This window comes from Otolemur garnettii, unplaced genomic scaffold, assembly GCF_000181295.1.
Source record: "Otolemur garnettii isolate 467f Iridium unplaced genomic scaffold, OtoGar3 scaffold00032, whole genome shotgun sequence".
NCBI lineage: Eukaryota > Metazoa > Chordata > Mammalia > Primates > Galagidae > Otolemur > Otolemur garnettii.
In genome coordinates, this window is record NW_003852427.1 from 1738732 (window position 1) to 1755333 (window position 16602).

At 51.4% G+C, this 16602-nt stretch overlaps 2 protein-coding genes across 2 annotated transcripts in view; one reads left to right on the plus strand and one right to left on the minus strand.

Annotated features, from left to right (window-relative positions):
• Positions 1-6350, minus strand: part of NT5DC2 (5'-nucleotidase domain containing 2) — an 8588-nt gene extending 2238 nt beyond the window's left edge. Inside the window, exons 1-10 of the mRNA XM_003789376.3 lie at positions 6110-6350; positions 2397-2581; positions 2095-2169; positions 1810-1865; positions 1616-1709; positions 1312-1440; positions 1166-1226; positions 990-1092; positions 781-882; positions 540-621 (exon numbers count right to left, since the gene is read on the minus strand). Of these exons, the coding sequence (XP_003789424.1) occupies positions 540-621; positions 781-882; positions 990-1092; positions 1166-1226; positions 1312-1440; positions 1616-1709; positions 1810-1865; positions 2095-2169; positions 2397-2581; positions 6110-6323 (1101 nt within the window). The 5' untranslated portion in view covers positions 6324-6350. The remainder of the gene's footprint in view (positions 1-539; positions 622-780; positions 883-989; positions 1093-1165; positions 1227-1311; positions 1441-1615; positions 1710-1809; positions 1866-2094; positions 2170-2396; positions 2582-6109) is intronic.
• Positions 6351-8930: 2580 nt separating this feature from the next.
• On the plus strand, positions 8931-14812 carry SMIM4 (small integral membrane protein 4). Its single transcript, XM_023512982.1, has 2 exons — positions 8931-9197; positions 14666-14812. Exons 1-2 carry the CDS (start codon positions 9047-9049, stop codon positions 14725-14727), a joined length of 213 nt encoding a protein of 70 aa, XP_023368750.1. The 5' UTR covers positions 8931-9046; the 3' UTR covers positions 14728-14812.
• The last annotated feature ends 1790 nt before the right edge of the window (positions 14813-16602 follow it).

Consider the following 16602-nt stretch of genomic DNA (forward strand, 5'->3'; position numbering starts at 1 on the left):
CCCCCCGCAAGAAGACCAACTCAGCCAGGATTTCCACATTCCAGCCAGGGCTGAACCTTAATCACCTTCAGCTCATAGCCACCTAATCCCCCGGCCCAGCACCAGAACAACTCTTACCTTCCTAGCCAGACAAAAAGAGGTCTTCTGAGCGCTGGCCCAACTAAGGGGCCCCAACCACACCTGTTCCGGCTCTAGCAGAGTGAGCAGTCCCAACTAAGAAGGGCCACACATTGGGTATGGAGTGATAGCTGGCCGTTCTAAGGGCTTTATACCAAAACTCAGTATTAGACCTCTTTTGGACGAGGAAAGTAAGGCACAGAAAGGTCAGGTGATGAGGCCAACCTCCCTCTGCCACTGGGCAGGGAAGCTGGAACCAAACCCAGATAGTTTGACCCAGAGGCCAAGCTCTTGACACCCAGACCTGTTCCCTCACAGCCCTTCCCAGGTGTCCTTGGCTCCAGCTTCATGGTGTAGGGCTGGTCAGGGTCCAGGAGCAGTGCAGGCCTTGTGCCCCAGTTGTCCCCCCAAGTGGCCCTCACCTGCCGATAAATCTTGCCCTTTTCCAGGCGGGTTATACGGTCCCACTGGAGTGAGCCCTTCTCGTCGAGTTTTCTGAAAGGCCTGGAGCAAGGGTGAGGGCTTAATTTTAAGTCTGTGGCAGGGTCCCTTCTGTAGATGGCCACATGCCAGCAAGGGGCTATCCTCCCGTCTCAGTCCCCTCATCTGCGTAGGGCCTCCATTCCCCCTCCCTGGCCCTGCCAGCCCTCCATAGGCCCATACTTGCGCCGGTCAGTGAAAAAGCTGGGTTTATCTGCCTGGACAATGACCACATCAAAGAGTTGGCGCCAATCAGGACCCACCATGTGCCGCATCCCCTTGTCCCTGTGTAGAGGGTACAGGTGGAAGTCTGAAAGTGGCTTTGTGCCTGCCCACCCCATCGGGGCCTGGGCTCTGCCCTGCCCCTCCTTCCACACTGGGGCTAGACTCACACAAAGCTGAAAGGACTGTTGGTGATGAGGAACAGCTGTTTCCCATGGGTCACCAGACGGTTCAGGACAGCGAACGTTTCATCCCCTCTCAGGATGTACTTCTCTAATGGGGGAAGATGGGTCTGTGAGGGCCAACCCTGCCAACCTCAGAAGGCAGGGCTACCATCGACCCTTACCCATGTCCTGTTCAATCCACTGGTACATGAGGCCTTTCACGTGCACGTCTCGGATGGCATCCTGGAGGCAGGGTAGGGACAGTGAGGGTGCAATGGGTCTAGGAGGGCCTTCCCTACTATCTAAGGGGCAGGCCCAGAGTCCTCACCGTCACGTCCTTGTAGAGGTGTGCTTGGTCAAACTCCAGGCTGTGGCCTAGGAAATAGTCTACCACACAGGACAGCAGTGCCATCTCTGGCAGTGAGAAGATATCCATGAACTGCTTGATGGAGGGGCCCTAGGGAAGGGGCCACTGTCTCAGACACCCATGTGGCCTCACTCCCCCAGCATTGGAGACTGACAGCTCCAAATCTGCTTTAGGACATCGATGGTAGGCTTAGCCTCCCAGCCAGCATCCACAGTGACATCACTGATTGGGCTGCTATGGGAAGCAGTGGATGGATGGAGTGTACCTTGCCATAGAAGCCACTCATTTGGTACAGTGGGATGTGCTGGGTGCCCCCATATAGGTCGATCACCTCCTCGTCCGGCACAGGCTGGAGGCCCCTGAGTGGGGGCACAGACGCTATCAGTCCAAAGTGGTCCTGAGCCTGGGCAGAGCATAGGCTGGGGCATAGGGTAAGGTCAGGGCAGAGTCAGCACTGACCTATAGGCTGTTCCTAGCTGCACGTAGTGGAAGGCGTCAATCTTCATCAGAAGGCTCTGAGGGCACCAGGGACCAGGATTCATGTTGAGGTAGTTTTCATAGTTCTCATGCTGGCCCTGAGCTGGCTTCTACCTCACACAAAGCCCCAGATGGATGGTACCCAGGGAATCATGAATACCAAGAGGAGGCTATTGTTTTGAGGCTGAGGAGGTAGTTGGGTGAGGAAACCCCTCTAGAGGGGAGCGGGGCTTAGAAAGTAGCCCCTATATACATCTAGCCACTCACCTTTTGAATGTCATAGTGGAGGCCACGGATAGCAAAGTTGGGGTTGTAGTCATACTTCCGAATCCCCTCTGGGTACTGTTGGGGTAAAGAGAGCCAGGCCTAAGCCAGTAGCACTACCAAAACTGGCTAGAGGGCCACCTTGGGGGGTCAATTCAGCTACTTGCCCAGAGCAGTTGCCAGGCCAGGGGAGCCCTATAATTCAGTCCTGGGCTTAGATCAAGCCGTACTTCTGGGGCAGTGACAATAAAACACAGGTATAACTGGGGTACCCTAGCCTCTTGGGCCTGCCTGGCTGGTCTCACCTTGTAGTGCTCAATTAGGATGTCACGGGCAGCACTGAAGATCTCAGGATGCAGTATATCTGCATACTGGGCCAGTGTGTAGTCGTAATCAAAGCCATAGACTTCGACATCACGCAGGCTGATCTCATTGTTGGCGTAGATGGCTGCTGGGTTCAGGAGACTGCAGACCTCAGGGGGCAGGAGGTCTAAAGGCAGGAGATGCAAAGAGGTGGCACAATAAGGATGGTGATACCATAGCAGCTGGTGGATCCTGTATACTTGATGGGTGCCCAGCTCTGTAAGCCCCATGAAATACCTTACAAAGGCAATTCTCAGCCTAATGCTGTAAATGATGAAACTGAGGTTTGGAGAAAATTCGTTTGCCCAGAATCATGTGGTTTGGGTAAGGTAGAGCTGGCAGTGGGCTGAGCCCATAATGGAGCTCCTCCTTTTGGGTACCCTAGTTATACCTGCCTGTGCTTTATTGTCACCTGCAGCCCATCAGGGACACTGAGCCTGTGCTTCCTCCAGGCTCTTGCCACAAAGCCCCATCAGGCACACAGTTGTGCTGGAGCCCTGGCAGCACCCTGGAGGCAGGGAGGCCAGCACTCAGCTCCTATCTGTCTAGCCCAGGACAGCTGCTCTTGGATCTTTCTATAGTGCAAATCTTCCCTGTTGCTCAAAAACCACTCAGGAGCACCACTGTCTGGTCCCTGTAGGAAAGCAACTCCTCTCTCAGCTACCCATGGGATAGCACATGGGGACTCCAACCCAGAGGGTGCTGGCTCTGTCTGAACCAGACTATGGGGCTGAAGCCATTGTGATGCCTTTCCACCTTGCCTGGAGCTGGATCTAAGCACCTGCTATAGCCCAGAGAGCCAGGCCCCTCTAATCAGATTTCAGCCGCCTGCCAGCCCACCTAATGACATTTGCTGGCTCTAGCCAGGGAACATTGCTAATTACAACAGGGGGGAAAGTGTGATGTTGGGTTCTGGAACACAGGCTGTTCCCTTCTGGGGATGTAGTCAGGACCCCCCACCCCCCACCCAGCCTCTGGCTGCTCCCAAGGGGCCACAGTTGACTAACAGCAGAGTGGTCTCCTGCCTTGATTTCCCCATCTGTATAATGGCAGAGGTTGATGGGAAAAGGGATGTGGTGGAACAGGCACAGGCACTGAGGATGAGCTCATACCCTCCCTTTCATGGCTGTGACTTTAGGAATATCACCTCAGATCTTGGACCTAAGTTTCCTTGTCTCTAAAGGGGTAATAAAAATTATACTAACCTACATATCTACTAAGGGGCATTCCCACCCTGCACATACGTAGGATTAAATGGGTGATGTACCTCTTAAGATTCTCACCAGCTCCCTATCCCCAATTTCCCCATGTCGCTCCAGGAATAGGGGATGTAGGGAGGGGATAGCAGGCTGGACTAGGTGCATAGGGCACTGCCTTGCATAGACTCCAGGTCCAAGTCTCCAGGATGCCCGACTCAGCGCACAACTAGCCCCAGTAACAGAGAAGCCCCTGGCCTCACAGTGTGTCTGGCAATTACTGCAGTCAAGAGGCAGACACCTCACTGATGTGCTCCTATGCCCAGAGCATTTGCCTTGGAGGCTCCTTGAGAACACAGGGCTCTGCCCCTACCTCTTTCCTTTGGAGCCAAGTGTAGGGTGTGGGTGGGGGAAAAGATGTGGCTGGTTCCCAGGCCAGCACAGAACAGCGGCTCTGCAGAAGAGCCATGGGTACGGACAGGACACTCTTCATTTGGATGCATATGAGACACAGCTGCTTCTCAGATGCCCCTTACCTGGTGTTGCCAGGACCCTGAGCCTCACCCTCCCCATGCCCGTGACTCAATCTAGGCCTTTGTCTATGTCCTTGAGAATGTTCCTAGGGGCCCAGAGACAGACACTCCTTTGAAGAATAAAGCAGAATGAGGAAGGAGTTAGCTTCCTGACCTGATTTTTGGACCAAGAAAACCATAGCTCTGGGTGGCACAGGGTCCCACTCCCTTCCATAGTGGTGGTGTTGTGTAGGGCCAGGTGAAGATGTGCCCTCCCCACTATCCTGAATTGGTCTGCCACCTTTACAGCCTCACTGTCCAGCCCTCACTCTCCTCAGTCCCAAGCTCCCACACGGGCCCATGGGTCTAGGTCCTGGGGCCAACTCTTTCCTGGCAGCCATGACACTCACTTGTGGATGCCTTGGAGTACTGTCTTATTTAATCCTTACTCCAGTAGACAATGGAGTTGAGATCTGCGTTCAGGTTGTCCCTGTCTTTTTTTTTTTTTTTTTGAGACAGAGCCTCAAGCTGTCCCCCTGGGTAGAGTGCCGTGGCATTACAGCTCATAGCAACCTCCAACTCCTGGGCTCAAGCGAGTCTCCTGCCTCTGCCTCCCAAGTAGCTGGGACCACAGGCGCCCGCCACAACGTCCGGCTATTTTTTGGTTGCAGCCATCATTGTTGTTTGGCAGGTCCGGGCTGGGGATTCGAACCCGCCACCTTAGGTGTACGTGGCTGGCGCCTTAGCCGGTTGAGCTATAGGCGCCGAGCCAGGTTGTCCCTGTCTTAATCACTGTGCCCCTAAGCCTGGCCCTTCAATGTTACCACACAGGCCAGGTAGGGCTGATAGAGGCCCAAGGGCTTCAAAATAACCATTCAACAACCTTGGCTCATGGGACTACACCATTCTGCCTTCAGCTTGTCAAGAAGTGAGTCTCACTCACCCATCACTCCCTAGGTCTTCATACAGATGCAGTGGAAGCTCCTGTCCAGTCCATTGGACTCTTTCAGATAGGGCTACTTTGTCTATCTGACAACAAAAGCCACATCAACCCTGGGGTTCCTCTGGAACCTCCCCTGTCCATTCTTAGCTTGGCTCTTTTCTAGTTCTCACAATCTGTGAAAGAGGTCCGAAGACTGTGTTTTGAGCTTGAGGGCAGAGGTCTGAGAGCATGAGGTTTGCTGAGGTTCATCCAGCTGGTCAGTGGTGATAAGACCCACAAACCCAAACCACATACATGTGCCTACTGCAGAGGCAGGGCTCCTCTAGACATATCTAGACAAGTGGGCAGATGTCCAGCGCGCTCAGCTCTCTGGCTACCCCAGTGCACCCCAGGCTGCCCTTGCTTTGGAAGGGGTGTCTCAGACCTCATCATCCCATTTGGCAGTCAGACGAGGACCCTAGGATAAGTGCCCTGCGCAGCCCTGGTCAAGGTTTGCAGTAGCCCTTCTGGATTCCAGGCGACTGGGGGGGATTTGGTCTGGTTTCACCAACGCCTTCGCCTTGTAGGCTGCGAGTGCACTGAACCTCCAGAGTGAAATCAAGAGTGTCTGAAAAGTCCCGCCGGCGTCAGCTTAGGTAGGGCCATCCCCAAGAGCCTGTCCGGACAAGCGCCGCTGTCTGGCTTTGTCCATATCACCCCTCACCCCCCACACTAAGGACCCGCGGAGAACAAGGGCTTGGGGGAGTTTCCGCAGCGGCCTCCCCGCAGGCGGGAACCCAAGGAAAGAGTGCGGCCGCTCCAGGAGCCTCAAGCTCCTGTAGACTGAGCCAGGGAAGAACCCTTCCGCCCAAGCCTTTCCCGAAAAGCTGACCGACCCTCGGACTCCGGGGACCCAGCGAGTCCCACCCGGCGCTTCCCTAGAGTGGCCCGGAGGCGGTGCCCTGGCGCTCTGTCCTGCAAGCGGGAGACACCCCCAGGCGCACGTCCCGCTCCGGCTCACCCACCGTGCACCAGTCTCCGCATGTCCTGGTAGCGAGACCACAAGTGTGAGTTGACTTCGGTGCTGCCGGCGGGTGCGGACCGCGGAGCGCCAGGGCAGTGGGCGCCGGGACCCGGGGGGCCACAACCAGGACAGGAGGACGAGGCAGCTCGCGGGCCGCCCTGGCCTCCGCACAGAAGCCAGCGCCAAGCGGCCGCCCGCAGCCCCGCACCCGCCATGGCCACTGAGCGCCGCCAGCGCACCCCTCAGCCCCTCGCCCAGCCCGCCGCCGTCCTCCCTCCGACTGCCCGCCCGCCACCGTGGCCGCGTGCTCCTCTCAGCGGCTGGCCAATGGGCGCGGCGCGCGGAGCCTGTCAGGCCAATGGGTGCGGCACTCGGCCCAGGGGGCGGGAGGTCCGGAGTCGGGCGGGCGGGGCGGACGCCCCGACCCCCACCCCCCAGCTCCGGCGCGGCAGAGGACTTTGCGCCCCCCTTGGATAGTCACGGTGGTGATGGCGGTCCCTTCTGTCGGAAGTCGGAGGGCCTAAGGGCCGCCGTCCTTGTGAGGCTCCGTACCACCGAGGCACAGGAGAGGGCCAGGTCTCCAGCCCCGGGGTCCTCCGCCTCTCCCTGCGCTTCTGGTTCCTCCAGCCCCTCCCCCAAGCCTCTGGTCCTTCCGGTCCCTGATCTTGTGCTTCTTTTCCCCAGGACCTTGTCCCCCCTTTCCCAGGGTCTTGTTCCCCTCCTCCAGCCCCTGTCTGCCCACTAACCAGAGCCTGGGCTGTTTCAACTCATTTAGCGAATAAAAACCCCTTTCCACGCTCTCCCCAGTGCATACTGGGTGAGACCGCAAGACCTGAAGGGCAGCCAACGTCCACTGAGCGGCCCTTCTCTGGGTACCTGCAGGTGACCCCTTAGAACTCAGAGCCGGACGACTAGGCCGTGCGCTGCAGAGCAGTGGGGCAGGGGTCATTGCACCCACTTGGTTCTGACCATAGCAAATGGCTGCATGATCCGCTCAGCTCTTGGCTTCAGGCTCAGGCCTTCTCTTGAGATGGCTGATCTTTTCTAGCAATATCGCTAGACTTTCCAAGGAAATTACTCTTAACGTCTTGGAACTGCTGTCCACCCACATTTCTTCTATTCATATCTATTTTCTGAGCCTGCACAAACTGCACTGGGCCCAGAGGAGGCTGACCCTGCACTGGTAGGCCCTGCGGGTGGGGAACCAGCTAGTTGGGAACTCCTTTCCTGGGGGTCAGGGTGCATGTGTATTTGAAGCTCCACTGAAACTTGGCTAAAGACATGCAGTATGTCAGACACTGGGCCAGGCACTGGTGAGGATCAAAGCCAAGGGCTCATGGTTGGAGGCCTCCCCAAGGGTTCCATTTAGGAGGGTGCCAGTGACCTGACCCAACATGAACCTTCTCCAGACAAATGCACACCCTGTGTCGTCCAGCCCTCCGTCCAGCCCTCAGAACCACCAGGAGAAAAGAGAACCAACAACAAGCTGGGGTGGGAGTGTGTGGGGTAGGCGCAGTCAACTCTGAGCATAATGAGGCTTCCTGGCCAGGTTATAGGTGGCAGCTCAGGCCATTCACTGCCGGTCCTCTGACCCTTTTGGGGATCCTCTATCTCCTCTAGTCTGTTTTTGTATATTTTGGGTCCCTATCATCAAACTCATTTGTCCTAAGGTTTCATTTAATTTTCTTACATTGTCTAATAGTTGTTTTCACTCTCAAAGCTGTTCCTCTAGTTGTTATTTTAGCTCTAGGTAATGGTGTGACAGCCTCTCACAGATACTTTCATCAAGTACAGTGAGGCAGTATGAGAGGATGTAATGATGAGTGGAGGCTTTTCTAGACTCAGAGCTCTGCTTCTGTTTTTTTTTTTTTTGAGTTTTTGGCCGGAGCTGGGTTTGAACCCTCCACCTCCCGGAAACAGGGCCAGTGCCTTCCTTTGAGCTACGGGCGCCACCCCAGAGCTCTGTTTCTATGTGGCTTAATCTCTCTCTTTTTTTTTGAAATTTAGAAACAGATTTTATTTAAGATCTGAAATACAATTCCTAAAATTGAGTTCAATTAAGGGAGTACATGTTAAGAGGGCTCAGCAAATCGTTATAATCATCATAACTCATACTATAGCTAATGTTAATTGATCAGTTATCATGCTTCAGGCATGTGTCAGTGGATTGTATTACCTCACTAAATCCTCATAGCGTCAGAAAAAGCCCCCCATTTCAAAGAAAGTCCCCATTCGGAATTGAGTTTTGAGAGCAGGGCTGTGGTTTTGTCAAAGGCTCTTTGACCATCACGCTTTTTAGTGATTATTGTGAATAGAGCACCTACAAGTGCCTGTAGAACAGTAAGTGCCCCATACAAGGCAGCTTCTATTAATTTTAGGGTTCTTTGTTGCAAGGCGCTTACTTAGACTTTAGTGATAATGATAAAGTTCAGCTTTCAACCTCGCATATCAAATTCAGTTATTTAGAAGTGAATCACCAATCACTTCTAAATTCACCGAAATAAATTCACCGAAATAAACGTTGCGTAGTTGCATTTTAGAGTGTGGTGCAGTACACGATTAGTTCACCATAGAGGGTCCTCACTTTGCCAGGGTATTAAGAAAAAAGATGGCGATCGCAGATCAGGGGGAGCGGCCGCCAACTCGCAGCCCCGGCCCATACCTGGGAGGCCGGGGGATACCACGTGAACGACCCCGCCCCCTTTGCCGCCCCGCCTCCAGAGCCCAGGCGCCTGCGCCAGCTCCTCGCGTCGGAGTTTAGCCTCACAGAGCACGCGCGCCTCGCTGTACTCTTATTGGAGGATTCGCAAGCCCGGCTGCTGTCGCTTGGCTTCCTGGAGGCAGTAGGTAGCGAAGACGGGCGGGTAGGTGCCGGCTGCGTCCCGCCGTTCCTCTGGCGCCTGGTTCCGCCATACCTCCTTCCACGACCTTGGCGAGCATGTTCTCCAGGGCCCAAGTGAGGCGCATTTTGCGACGGGTGCCCGGGAAGCAGCGGCTCGGTATCTACAGGTTCCTGCCCTTCTTTTTTGTCATGGGAGGAATGATGGAGTGGATCATGATTAAAGTGCGCGTGGGCCAGGAGACCTTCTGTAAGTCAGGGTGCAGCAGCCTCCATTTCCCTTCAGGAATGCACACGGCGTCAGGGAATCGTTCTCTTGGGAAGTGTTCTTAGATTGCAGACCGCTCATTCCATTCAGAGCGCTGAGCTGTTTTTATCCTTTATCCTTCTCAGAAGGGCAAGTGCAATTTCTTTCGCTTGGCAGTCGAGACTGGTCTGGCTGTCTGTAAGCCAGGCACGTTGGCATTCCAGCATTGGGACTTCTCTGCACTTTGAGGAGAGGGTACGTACCTCCAGTCCTCCTGCGCCTGCTTTTCACCCCCTCCAGTGTTGGAGCCTGAGAAATTTGTTTACAGCCAGTATAGAAGGGGGTGGAGCCTGCAGATTTCATGGACACTGCTTTGCTCTGGCCAGTCCTCTCCGGACTTTTCAGCCTAACTCCAAAGGGAGCGATTGTCTGGCTTGACTAATTACCACTGTCTTAACAGGGCAGTCATTGGTACCAGATCTTTGGACTGTGAAAAGGGTGCCTGGCATTGCTTTGCTTAGGACTAACTGGGGGCAGGCCAGTTCCTTTTTCAGAAAAACTTCCCCCAAGCCCTAGGCTCTTTCTGCTTTGCTCCTCTCCTGAAACATCTTACCACTTGTGAATTGCCAGCCTTCACTTTTTTTTTTTTTTTTTGAGACAGAGCCTCAAGCTGTCCCCCTGGGTAGAGTGCCGTGGCATTACAGCTCACAGCAACCTCCAACTCCTGAGCTCAAGCGAGTCTCCTGCCTCTGCCTCCCAAGTAGCTGGGACCACAGACGCCCGCCACAACGCCCGGCTTTTTTTTTTGGTTGCAGCCATCGTTGTTGTTTGGCGGGTCCGGGCTGGGGATTCGAACCCGCCACCTTAGGTGTACATGGCTGGCGCCTTAGCCGGTTGAGCTATAAGCGCCGAGCCGCCAGCCTTCACTTTTAAAAATTGTTACATTAGTCTTGACGCCCGTAGCCTAGTGGTTAAGGCGCTAGCCACATACACAGAAGCTGGCGGGTTCCAACCCGGCCCAGGTCAGCTGGACAACGACAACTGCAACAAAAAGTAGCCCGGCGTTGTGGCGGAGGCCTGTAGTCCCAGCTACTTAGGAGGCTGAGGCAAGAGAATCGCGGAAGCCCAAGAGTTTGAGGTTGCTGTGAGCTGTGACACCATAGCCCTCTACTGAGGGCAACAGTGGAACTGTCTCAAAAAGAAAAAATGTTATATTAGTCATTACTAAAGATTTTTAGTCCTTGCGTTCATCCATCCAATCCATTCATCTGTATCTGTATTGAAAGAGCACCTCTGAGAGGATATAATGGACAAGATAGAGTTCCTCATTCCAGAAGTGCTGTAATGGGAAAGACAGATAATGCAATTACCATTAAGCATGATCAGTGCTGTGAGAGGCAAATCAGAGGAGCATAGGAATCTTGGGTGGGCACCTCAACTGGACTAGAAAGTGCAAGGAAGGCTTCTGGAAGCGGTTACCAAGTAAAGGAGGACCTGAAGATTGATTAGGTGTCAGCCAGATGAGGGGAAGGTTTGTGGAGTTGAAAGTGTCTTCATGGCAGTAGTAAGGGCAGACATGGGGACTTGTCTGAGAGTATGCCATGTGTTTGAGTGATAGAAGCGGACGAACAGTGAGGGAGGGGGAAGTGGCTAGAAGGGTAACTGGGCAGGGCTGCAAAGGGACTGGAGAACCAAGAATGGATCACAAAGATTGAGGGTTTTTTATTTTTTTAAAGACAGAGTCTCACTTTCTTGCCCTCACTGCTCACAGCAACCTTGAGCTCTTGGGCTTAGGTGATTCTCTTGCCTCAGCCTCCCAAGTAGCTGGGACTACAGGTGTTTGCCACAATGCCCGGCTATTTTTTTGTTGCGGTTTGGCCAGGGCCAGGTTTGAACCCGACACCCTTGGTATATGGGGCTGGCGCCCTACTCACTGAGCCACTCACTGAGCCACAGGTGCCGCCTGAGGTTTTTTTTTTTTTGAGTTTTTTTTTTGAGACAGAGCCTCAAGCTGTTGCCCTGGGTAGAGTGCTGTGGCATCACAGTTCACAGCAACCTTCAACTCCTGGACTCAAGCGATTTGCCTGCCTCCTCCTCCCAAGTAGCAGTAGCTGGGACTACAGGCGCCCACCACAACATCTGGCTATGTTTTTTTATTGCAGCAGTCATTATTGTTTGGCGGCCCAGGCTGGATTCAAATCCGTCAACTCAGGCGTATGTGGCTGGTGCCTTAGCTGCTTGAGCCACAGGTGCCCAGCCAAGGTTTTTTTTTTTTTTTTTTGAGACAGGAGCCTCAAGCTGTCCCCTTGGGTAGAGTGCCATGGCATCTCAGCTGACAGCAACCTCCAACTCCTGGGCTCAAGCTAGTCTCCTGCCTCCGCCTCCCAAGTAGTTGGGACCACAGGCGCCCGCCACAACGCCCGGCTATTTTTTGGTTGTAGCCATCATTGTCGTTTGGCGGGCCGGGCTGGATTCGAACCCGCCACCTTGGGTGTCCATGACTGGCGCCTTAGCCACTTGAGCCACAGGCGCCAAGCCCAAGGGTTTTTTTTTTTTGAGACAGAGTCTCACTATGTTGCCCTTGGTAGAGTGCTATGGCCGGCACCCTACCCACTGAGCTATGGGCACTGCCCAGATTGAAGGGTTTTAAGCAGCAGATTATCACTTGGGAGAATAGCTCCTTTTCTCTGTGGAGAGGAGATTGGCACAACACTTAGGTTGTATGGCTGTACAGATTTGAGATAGTGGGCTGGTCTAGGTTGGGGGCAGAAGGGATGCCAAGGGGTCGGCGGGGTTAGAGACATCCAAAGGGAAGAATGCCAGGGCTGGGTGACTGAGTAGACTTGGTAGACGAGGAGTGGAGGCTTTAGGTACAACAGCAGGGGTGGTATAGTTCCTGAATGTGCAGAACACAGGCAGGGTGAACTTGGGCTTCATTTGGGATGTGCTAAGGTGAAGGTATTTACACAAATCTGAAATTCAGGAGGCATATCTGGGGCAGAAATCTGGATACATGGACCACTCACAAGCAAACTGTGGTGAAAGTCAGACTGAAACCCCAATATTTTAAGGATGGCTGAGAATGGCCAGGGCCAAGGAGGAAATCAGGTAAGTCTGTAATCACTGATGACAGGCAATTAAAGAAGTCTGACTCTGTGAAAGGGCTGTAACCCCTCTACCCTCTCAAAGACTGGAGGATGTGCAAAAGGTGATCTGGAAGGGGCGTGTGGAGGGAGGCTGGAGATACTTGACCCTTGAGTGGGAGAGAAAGGGATCAAAGCTGGATGGCAGGAGTAGCTCTTCTTAGTTAGGTTGGAAGAGTTCTTTACTGATGACTTTTCCCAGTGCGGGGAGAGTTCAAGGCCATTTGAGAGTGGGTGAAGAAGGGTATTCTGAGGAAACAGGATTGTCAGGCATCCCAATGGACCCAATTAGAGGCATTAGTTGGTCCTGCAGTGCATAGCAAGTAGGGTGAGACCTGGTGAAAGGAGGAAGTCAGATTAATCTGTGGTTGGGGATTTTGACATTAATAAGAATGTGAAGGAAGGCCAGTTGATTTGGCAGGAAGGAGAAGACAGGCTTGGCACCTGTAGCACAGTGGTTATGGTGCCAGCCACATACACTGAGGCTGGTGGGTTCAAACCCGGCCCGGGCTAGCTGAAGAACGACAACTGCAACAAAAAAATCGCTGGGCGTTGTGGCAGTTGCCTGTAGTCCCAGCTACTTGGGCAGCTGAGGCAAGAGAATTGCTTAAACCCAAGAGTTTGAGTTTGCTGTGAGCTGTGATGCCATTGCACTCTGCCGAGGGGGACATAGTGAGGCTCTGTCTCAAAAAAAGAAAAAAAAAAGCCAGGCACAGTGGCTCATGCCTGTAATCCTAGCACTTGGGAGGGCAAGGCGGGTGAACTGCCTGAACTCACGAGTTTGAGACCAGCCTGAGCAGGAATGAGACCCTGTCTCTAAAAAATAGTTGGGTGTTGTGATGGGTGCCTGTAGCCCCAGCTACTTGGGAGGCTTGAGGTTGCTGTGAGCTAAGGTGCCATGGCACTCTACTGAAGGTGACCAAGTGAGACTCTGTCTCAGAACAAAAACAAACCAAAAAAAACTGGGTTGGCTCCCGTAGCACAGTGGTTAAGGTGCCAGCCACATACACCAAGGCTGGCAGGTTTGAACCTGGCCTGGGTCAGCTAAACAATGACAACTGCAACAAAAAATAGCCATGTGCTAGCCAGGCATTGTGGCAGGTGCCTGTAGTCCCAGCTACTTGGGAGGCTGAGGCAAGAGAGTCGCCTAAGCCCAAGAGTTTGAGGTGGCTGTGAGCTGTGACACCATGGCACTCTACTGGGGGTGACATAGTGAGACTCTGTCTCAAAAAAAAAAAAAAAGGTGGTGCCTGTGGTTCAAGGAGTAGGGCCTCCACATACTGGAGGTGGTGGGTTCAAACCCAGCCCCAGCCAAAAAAAAAAGAAGGGGAAGACAGGCCAAGAACCAAGAATCTGGGGGAAAATGTTGGTGAAATCCTAGGGTAGGAGGTGTGGTCTGAGCAGACTTGCTTCATAGGAGCATTCCAAGTGACAGAAGCTGGAGGTGAAGGGAGCTAGAGCTTCAGCCCTCGGGTAGCAGTGGTGTCTGGAGACAGGGGCAAAAAACCTAACCTAGAGGACTTCACTTTCAATGGCTGAAGATGCAGAGAGCAGGTGCCAGCACATAGGTGGTAAAAGTCAAATGGCATACGCCTTAAGGAAGAGATTTCTTTAATGAGGGTAGAGAATCAATAGTTTGGAAAAGAAGCCGTTGAGAGTAAAGAAATTGACTGCCTTTCCCCACCTGAAGGTTTTTGGGTATAGGAGAGGAAGCAGCATGGAACTAGGGGGAGAAGTGCCTTTGAGGGTGCACTTTGAGGTTTTAGTTAAGTAGGATGATTTCAGAACACAGAAACTGGAGGTAGGGGGAGAAGCAAGTGAGGGAAGTTTTAAAACTTCCCTGCTAGGATATGACCTAATGCTTACTTTGCTATTTAAGTCTAGAATTCCATTAATATAGTCCTCATTTAACTCAAATTATGTTTTAATTAAGTTTATTTTGAGCTGGATGCAGGGGCTCATGCCTGTAATCCCAGCACTTTGGGAGGCTGAGGTGGCTGGATCCTTTTAGGCTCAGGAGTTTTAAGACCAGCCTGAGCAAGAGCAAGACCTGCATCTGTACTAAAAATTGAGACTAGAGGATCACTTGAGCCCAAGAGTTTGAGGTTGCTGTGAGCTATGATGATACCAAGGCACTCTACTCAGGGTGACAGAGTAAGACTCTGTCTCAAAAAAAAAAATTTTTTTTTTTGAGCTTATTTTGGCATTGAGTTAAACATTAAGATCAGAAATAGACATTTCTAAACTATTGGTTGAATTACTCAGATCTGAGTATTTTAAAGTCTTCAGTTTTCAGAAAGTCTAAGCAAACTTTTTTATTTGATACAGATGATGTCTACCGTAGAAAAGCCTCAGAAAGACAATATCAAAGAAGGCTGGAAGATGAATGAGACTGAACTTCAGCAGTCAATAAAATGAATATGGATTTTCACTATTGGTTTCAACACCTGTAAAAATGTACGTTTCAGATCTTTTGTTCTTACACAGCTTGTCCTTTAGCAGCTTTACAGTAATCTAAGAACTATCCTTACAAAGAATTTTTATGGTTTTACCATCTGTACTTGAGTATTTCCGGACTCACTGCTGGGCAGGACTTGTGAGAAAATTATTTCCTCCTAAAACACTTGCCCAGTGAATCTAGTTCGTAAAATATTTTAAAACATTGCTAAAAGGTATGCTAGGATATGATCTAATGCTTACTTTGCTAATTCAAGGGTCAATTAGGATGCTTTCCAGTGTAGTCTGAATTGTTTGTGAAGCCCTTTGTAACCTTATTTACTTTATTATGGAATTCAAATTAAATTATGGACATTTTCCATTGCCAGATCATTTAAACCTAGATAATTATGCAGATTACATCTCTTCCAGCTACTGGATTATAATCTTTTTCCCTAGGATAGTGGGAATTCCTGACTGACTACATATTACTGATGCTAGTGTTGTGAACAGAAATAAACACCTCCCTTGTCTGGGTCTACTAACATACAAGTCCTCTATGAGGACTTCACACCTTTCTGTGATGAAGATGCTTGCTGTTCCTTCATCCAGCTTCTAATGATAAAGACAATTAATTGCTCCTTCCATAAGAAAGTGAAACTTTGCAGTGTAAAACCACCACAGACTTGAGCTAAATCAGAAGTTTAGTCTGTTGAGAGATTTGAGATTTGACTCAGTGTAAGTTTGGTAGAAAGAGCAAAGACATCTTGCCATGCTTTGGATAACCATATCTAACATCTTTCAAACAAGAAAATACTATGTAAGACTAAATTTCAAAACAGTTTCTGGCTAGGCGTGGTGGCTCAAGCCTGTAATTCAAGCACTCTAGAAGGCCAAGCTCAGGAGTTTGAGACCAGCTTGAGCAAGTGCAAGACTCTATCTCTACTAAAAATAGAAAAATTAGCCAGGTGGTCCACACCTGACCAGATACTTGGGTAGCTGAGGCAGGAGGATCACTTGAGCCCAGGAGCCTGAGGGCGCACTAAGCTAAGATGATGCCACTGCTGTGCTCTACCTGGAGTGACAGAGTGAGACTCTGTCTCAAAAAAAAAAAATAAAGTTTCTAACTGTTGGCTGGGCATGGTGGCTCATGCATGTTGTCCCAGCGCTGTGGGAGGCTGAGGCGGGTGGATCGCCTGAGCTCAGCTGAGTTCAAGACCAGTATGAGCTGTAGTGAGCCAGAGTGAGACCCCGTCTCTACAAAAAGAAAAACCAAAAAACGCTGGGTGTTGTGGTGGGCACCTGTAATCCCAGCTACTTGGGAGGCAAAAGGCAAGAGAATCGCTAAAGGAAGAAAAAAAAATTAAAAAGAAAAGTTTCTAACTGTTGCACAAGAATAAGCAAGCTTATGTTTAAGGCCATAAGATATCTTCAAGTTAATGATCTCTGCCACAAACACGTCTCCTAATTTTTTCTAGGACTTTTTTCTAATTTAAGTTAGTCCATTTATGTTACAACGAATTCTGTAAACAACCACTAACTGCTGAAATCTCATTAAAGCACTATCTACAGCAAGCCCAGAGTCACTGTGGGGAAACAGCTTGAATGTGAAGGCAGGTAGTGATCAGTACCACCCAGCGTGGTGTTTGTTGTATTTTCATGCTCAGCCAAAGAATAACAGTAAACACTAATAAATCCATTAGCCAATTTCTGTATCTGCTATGGGTTCATTTCCTGGCCCATCCTTCCTGCCCCTAACCCTAGAGAGAACCATTAGCCTGAATTTTGGTTCAGCCTAGGGTTTTCCTCCTCATTTCACTTTTTTTTCC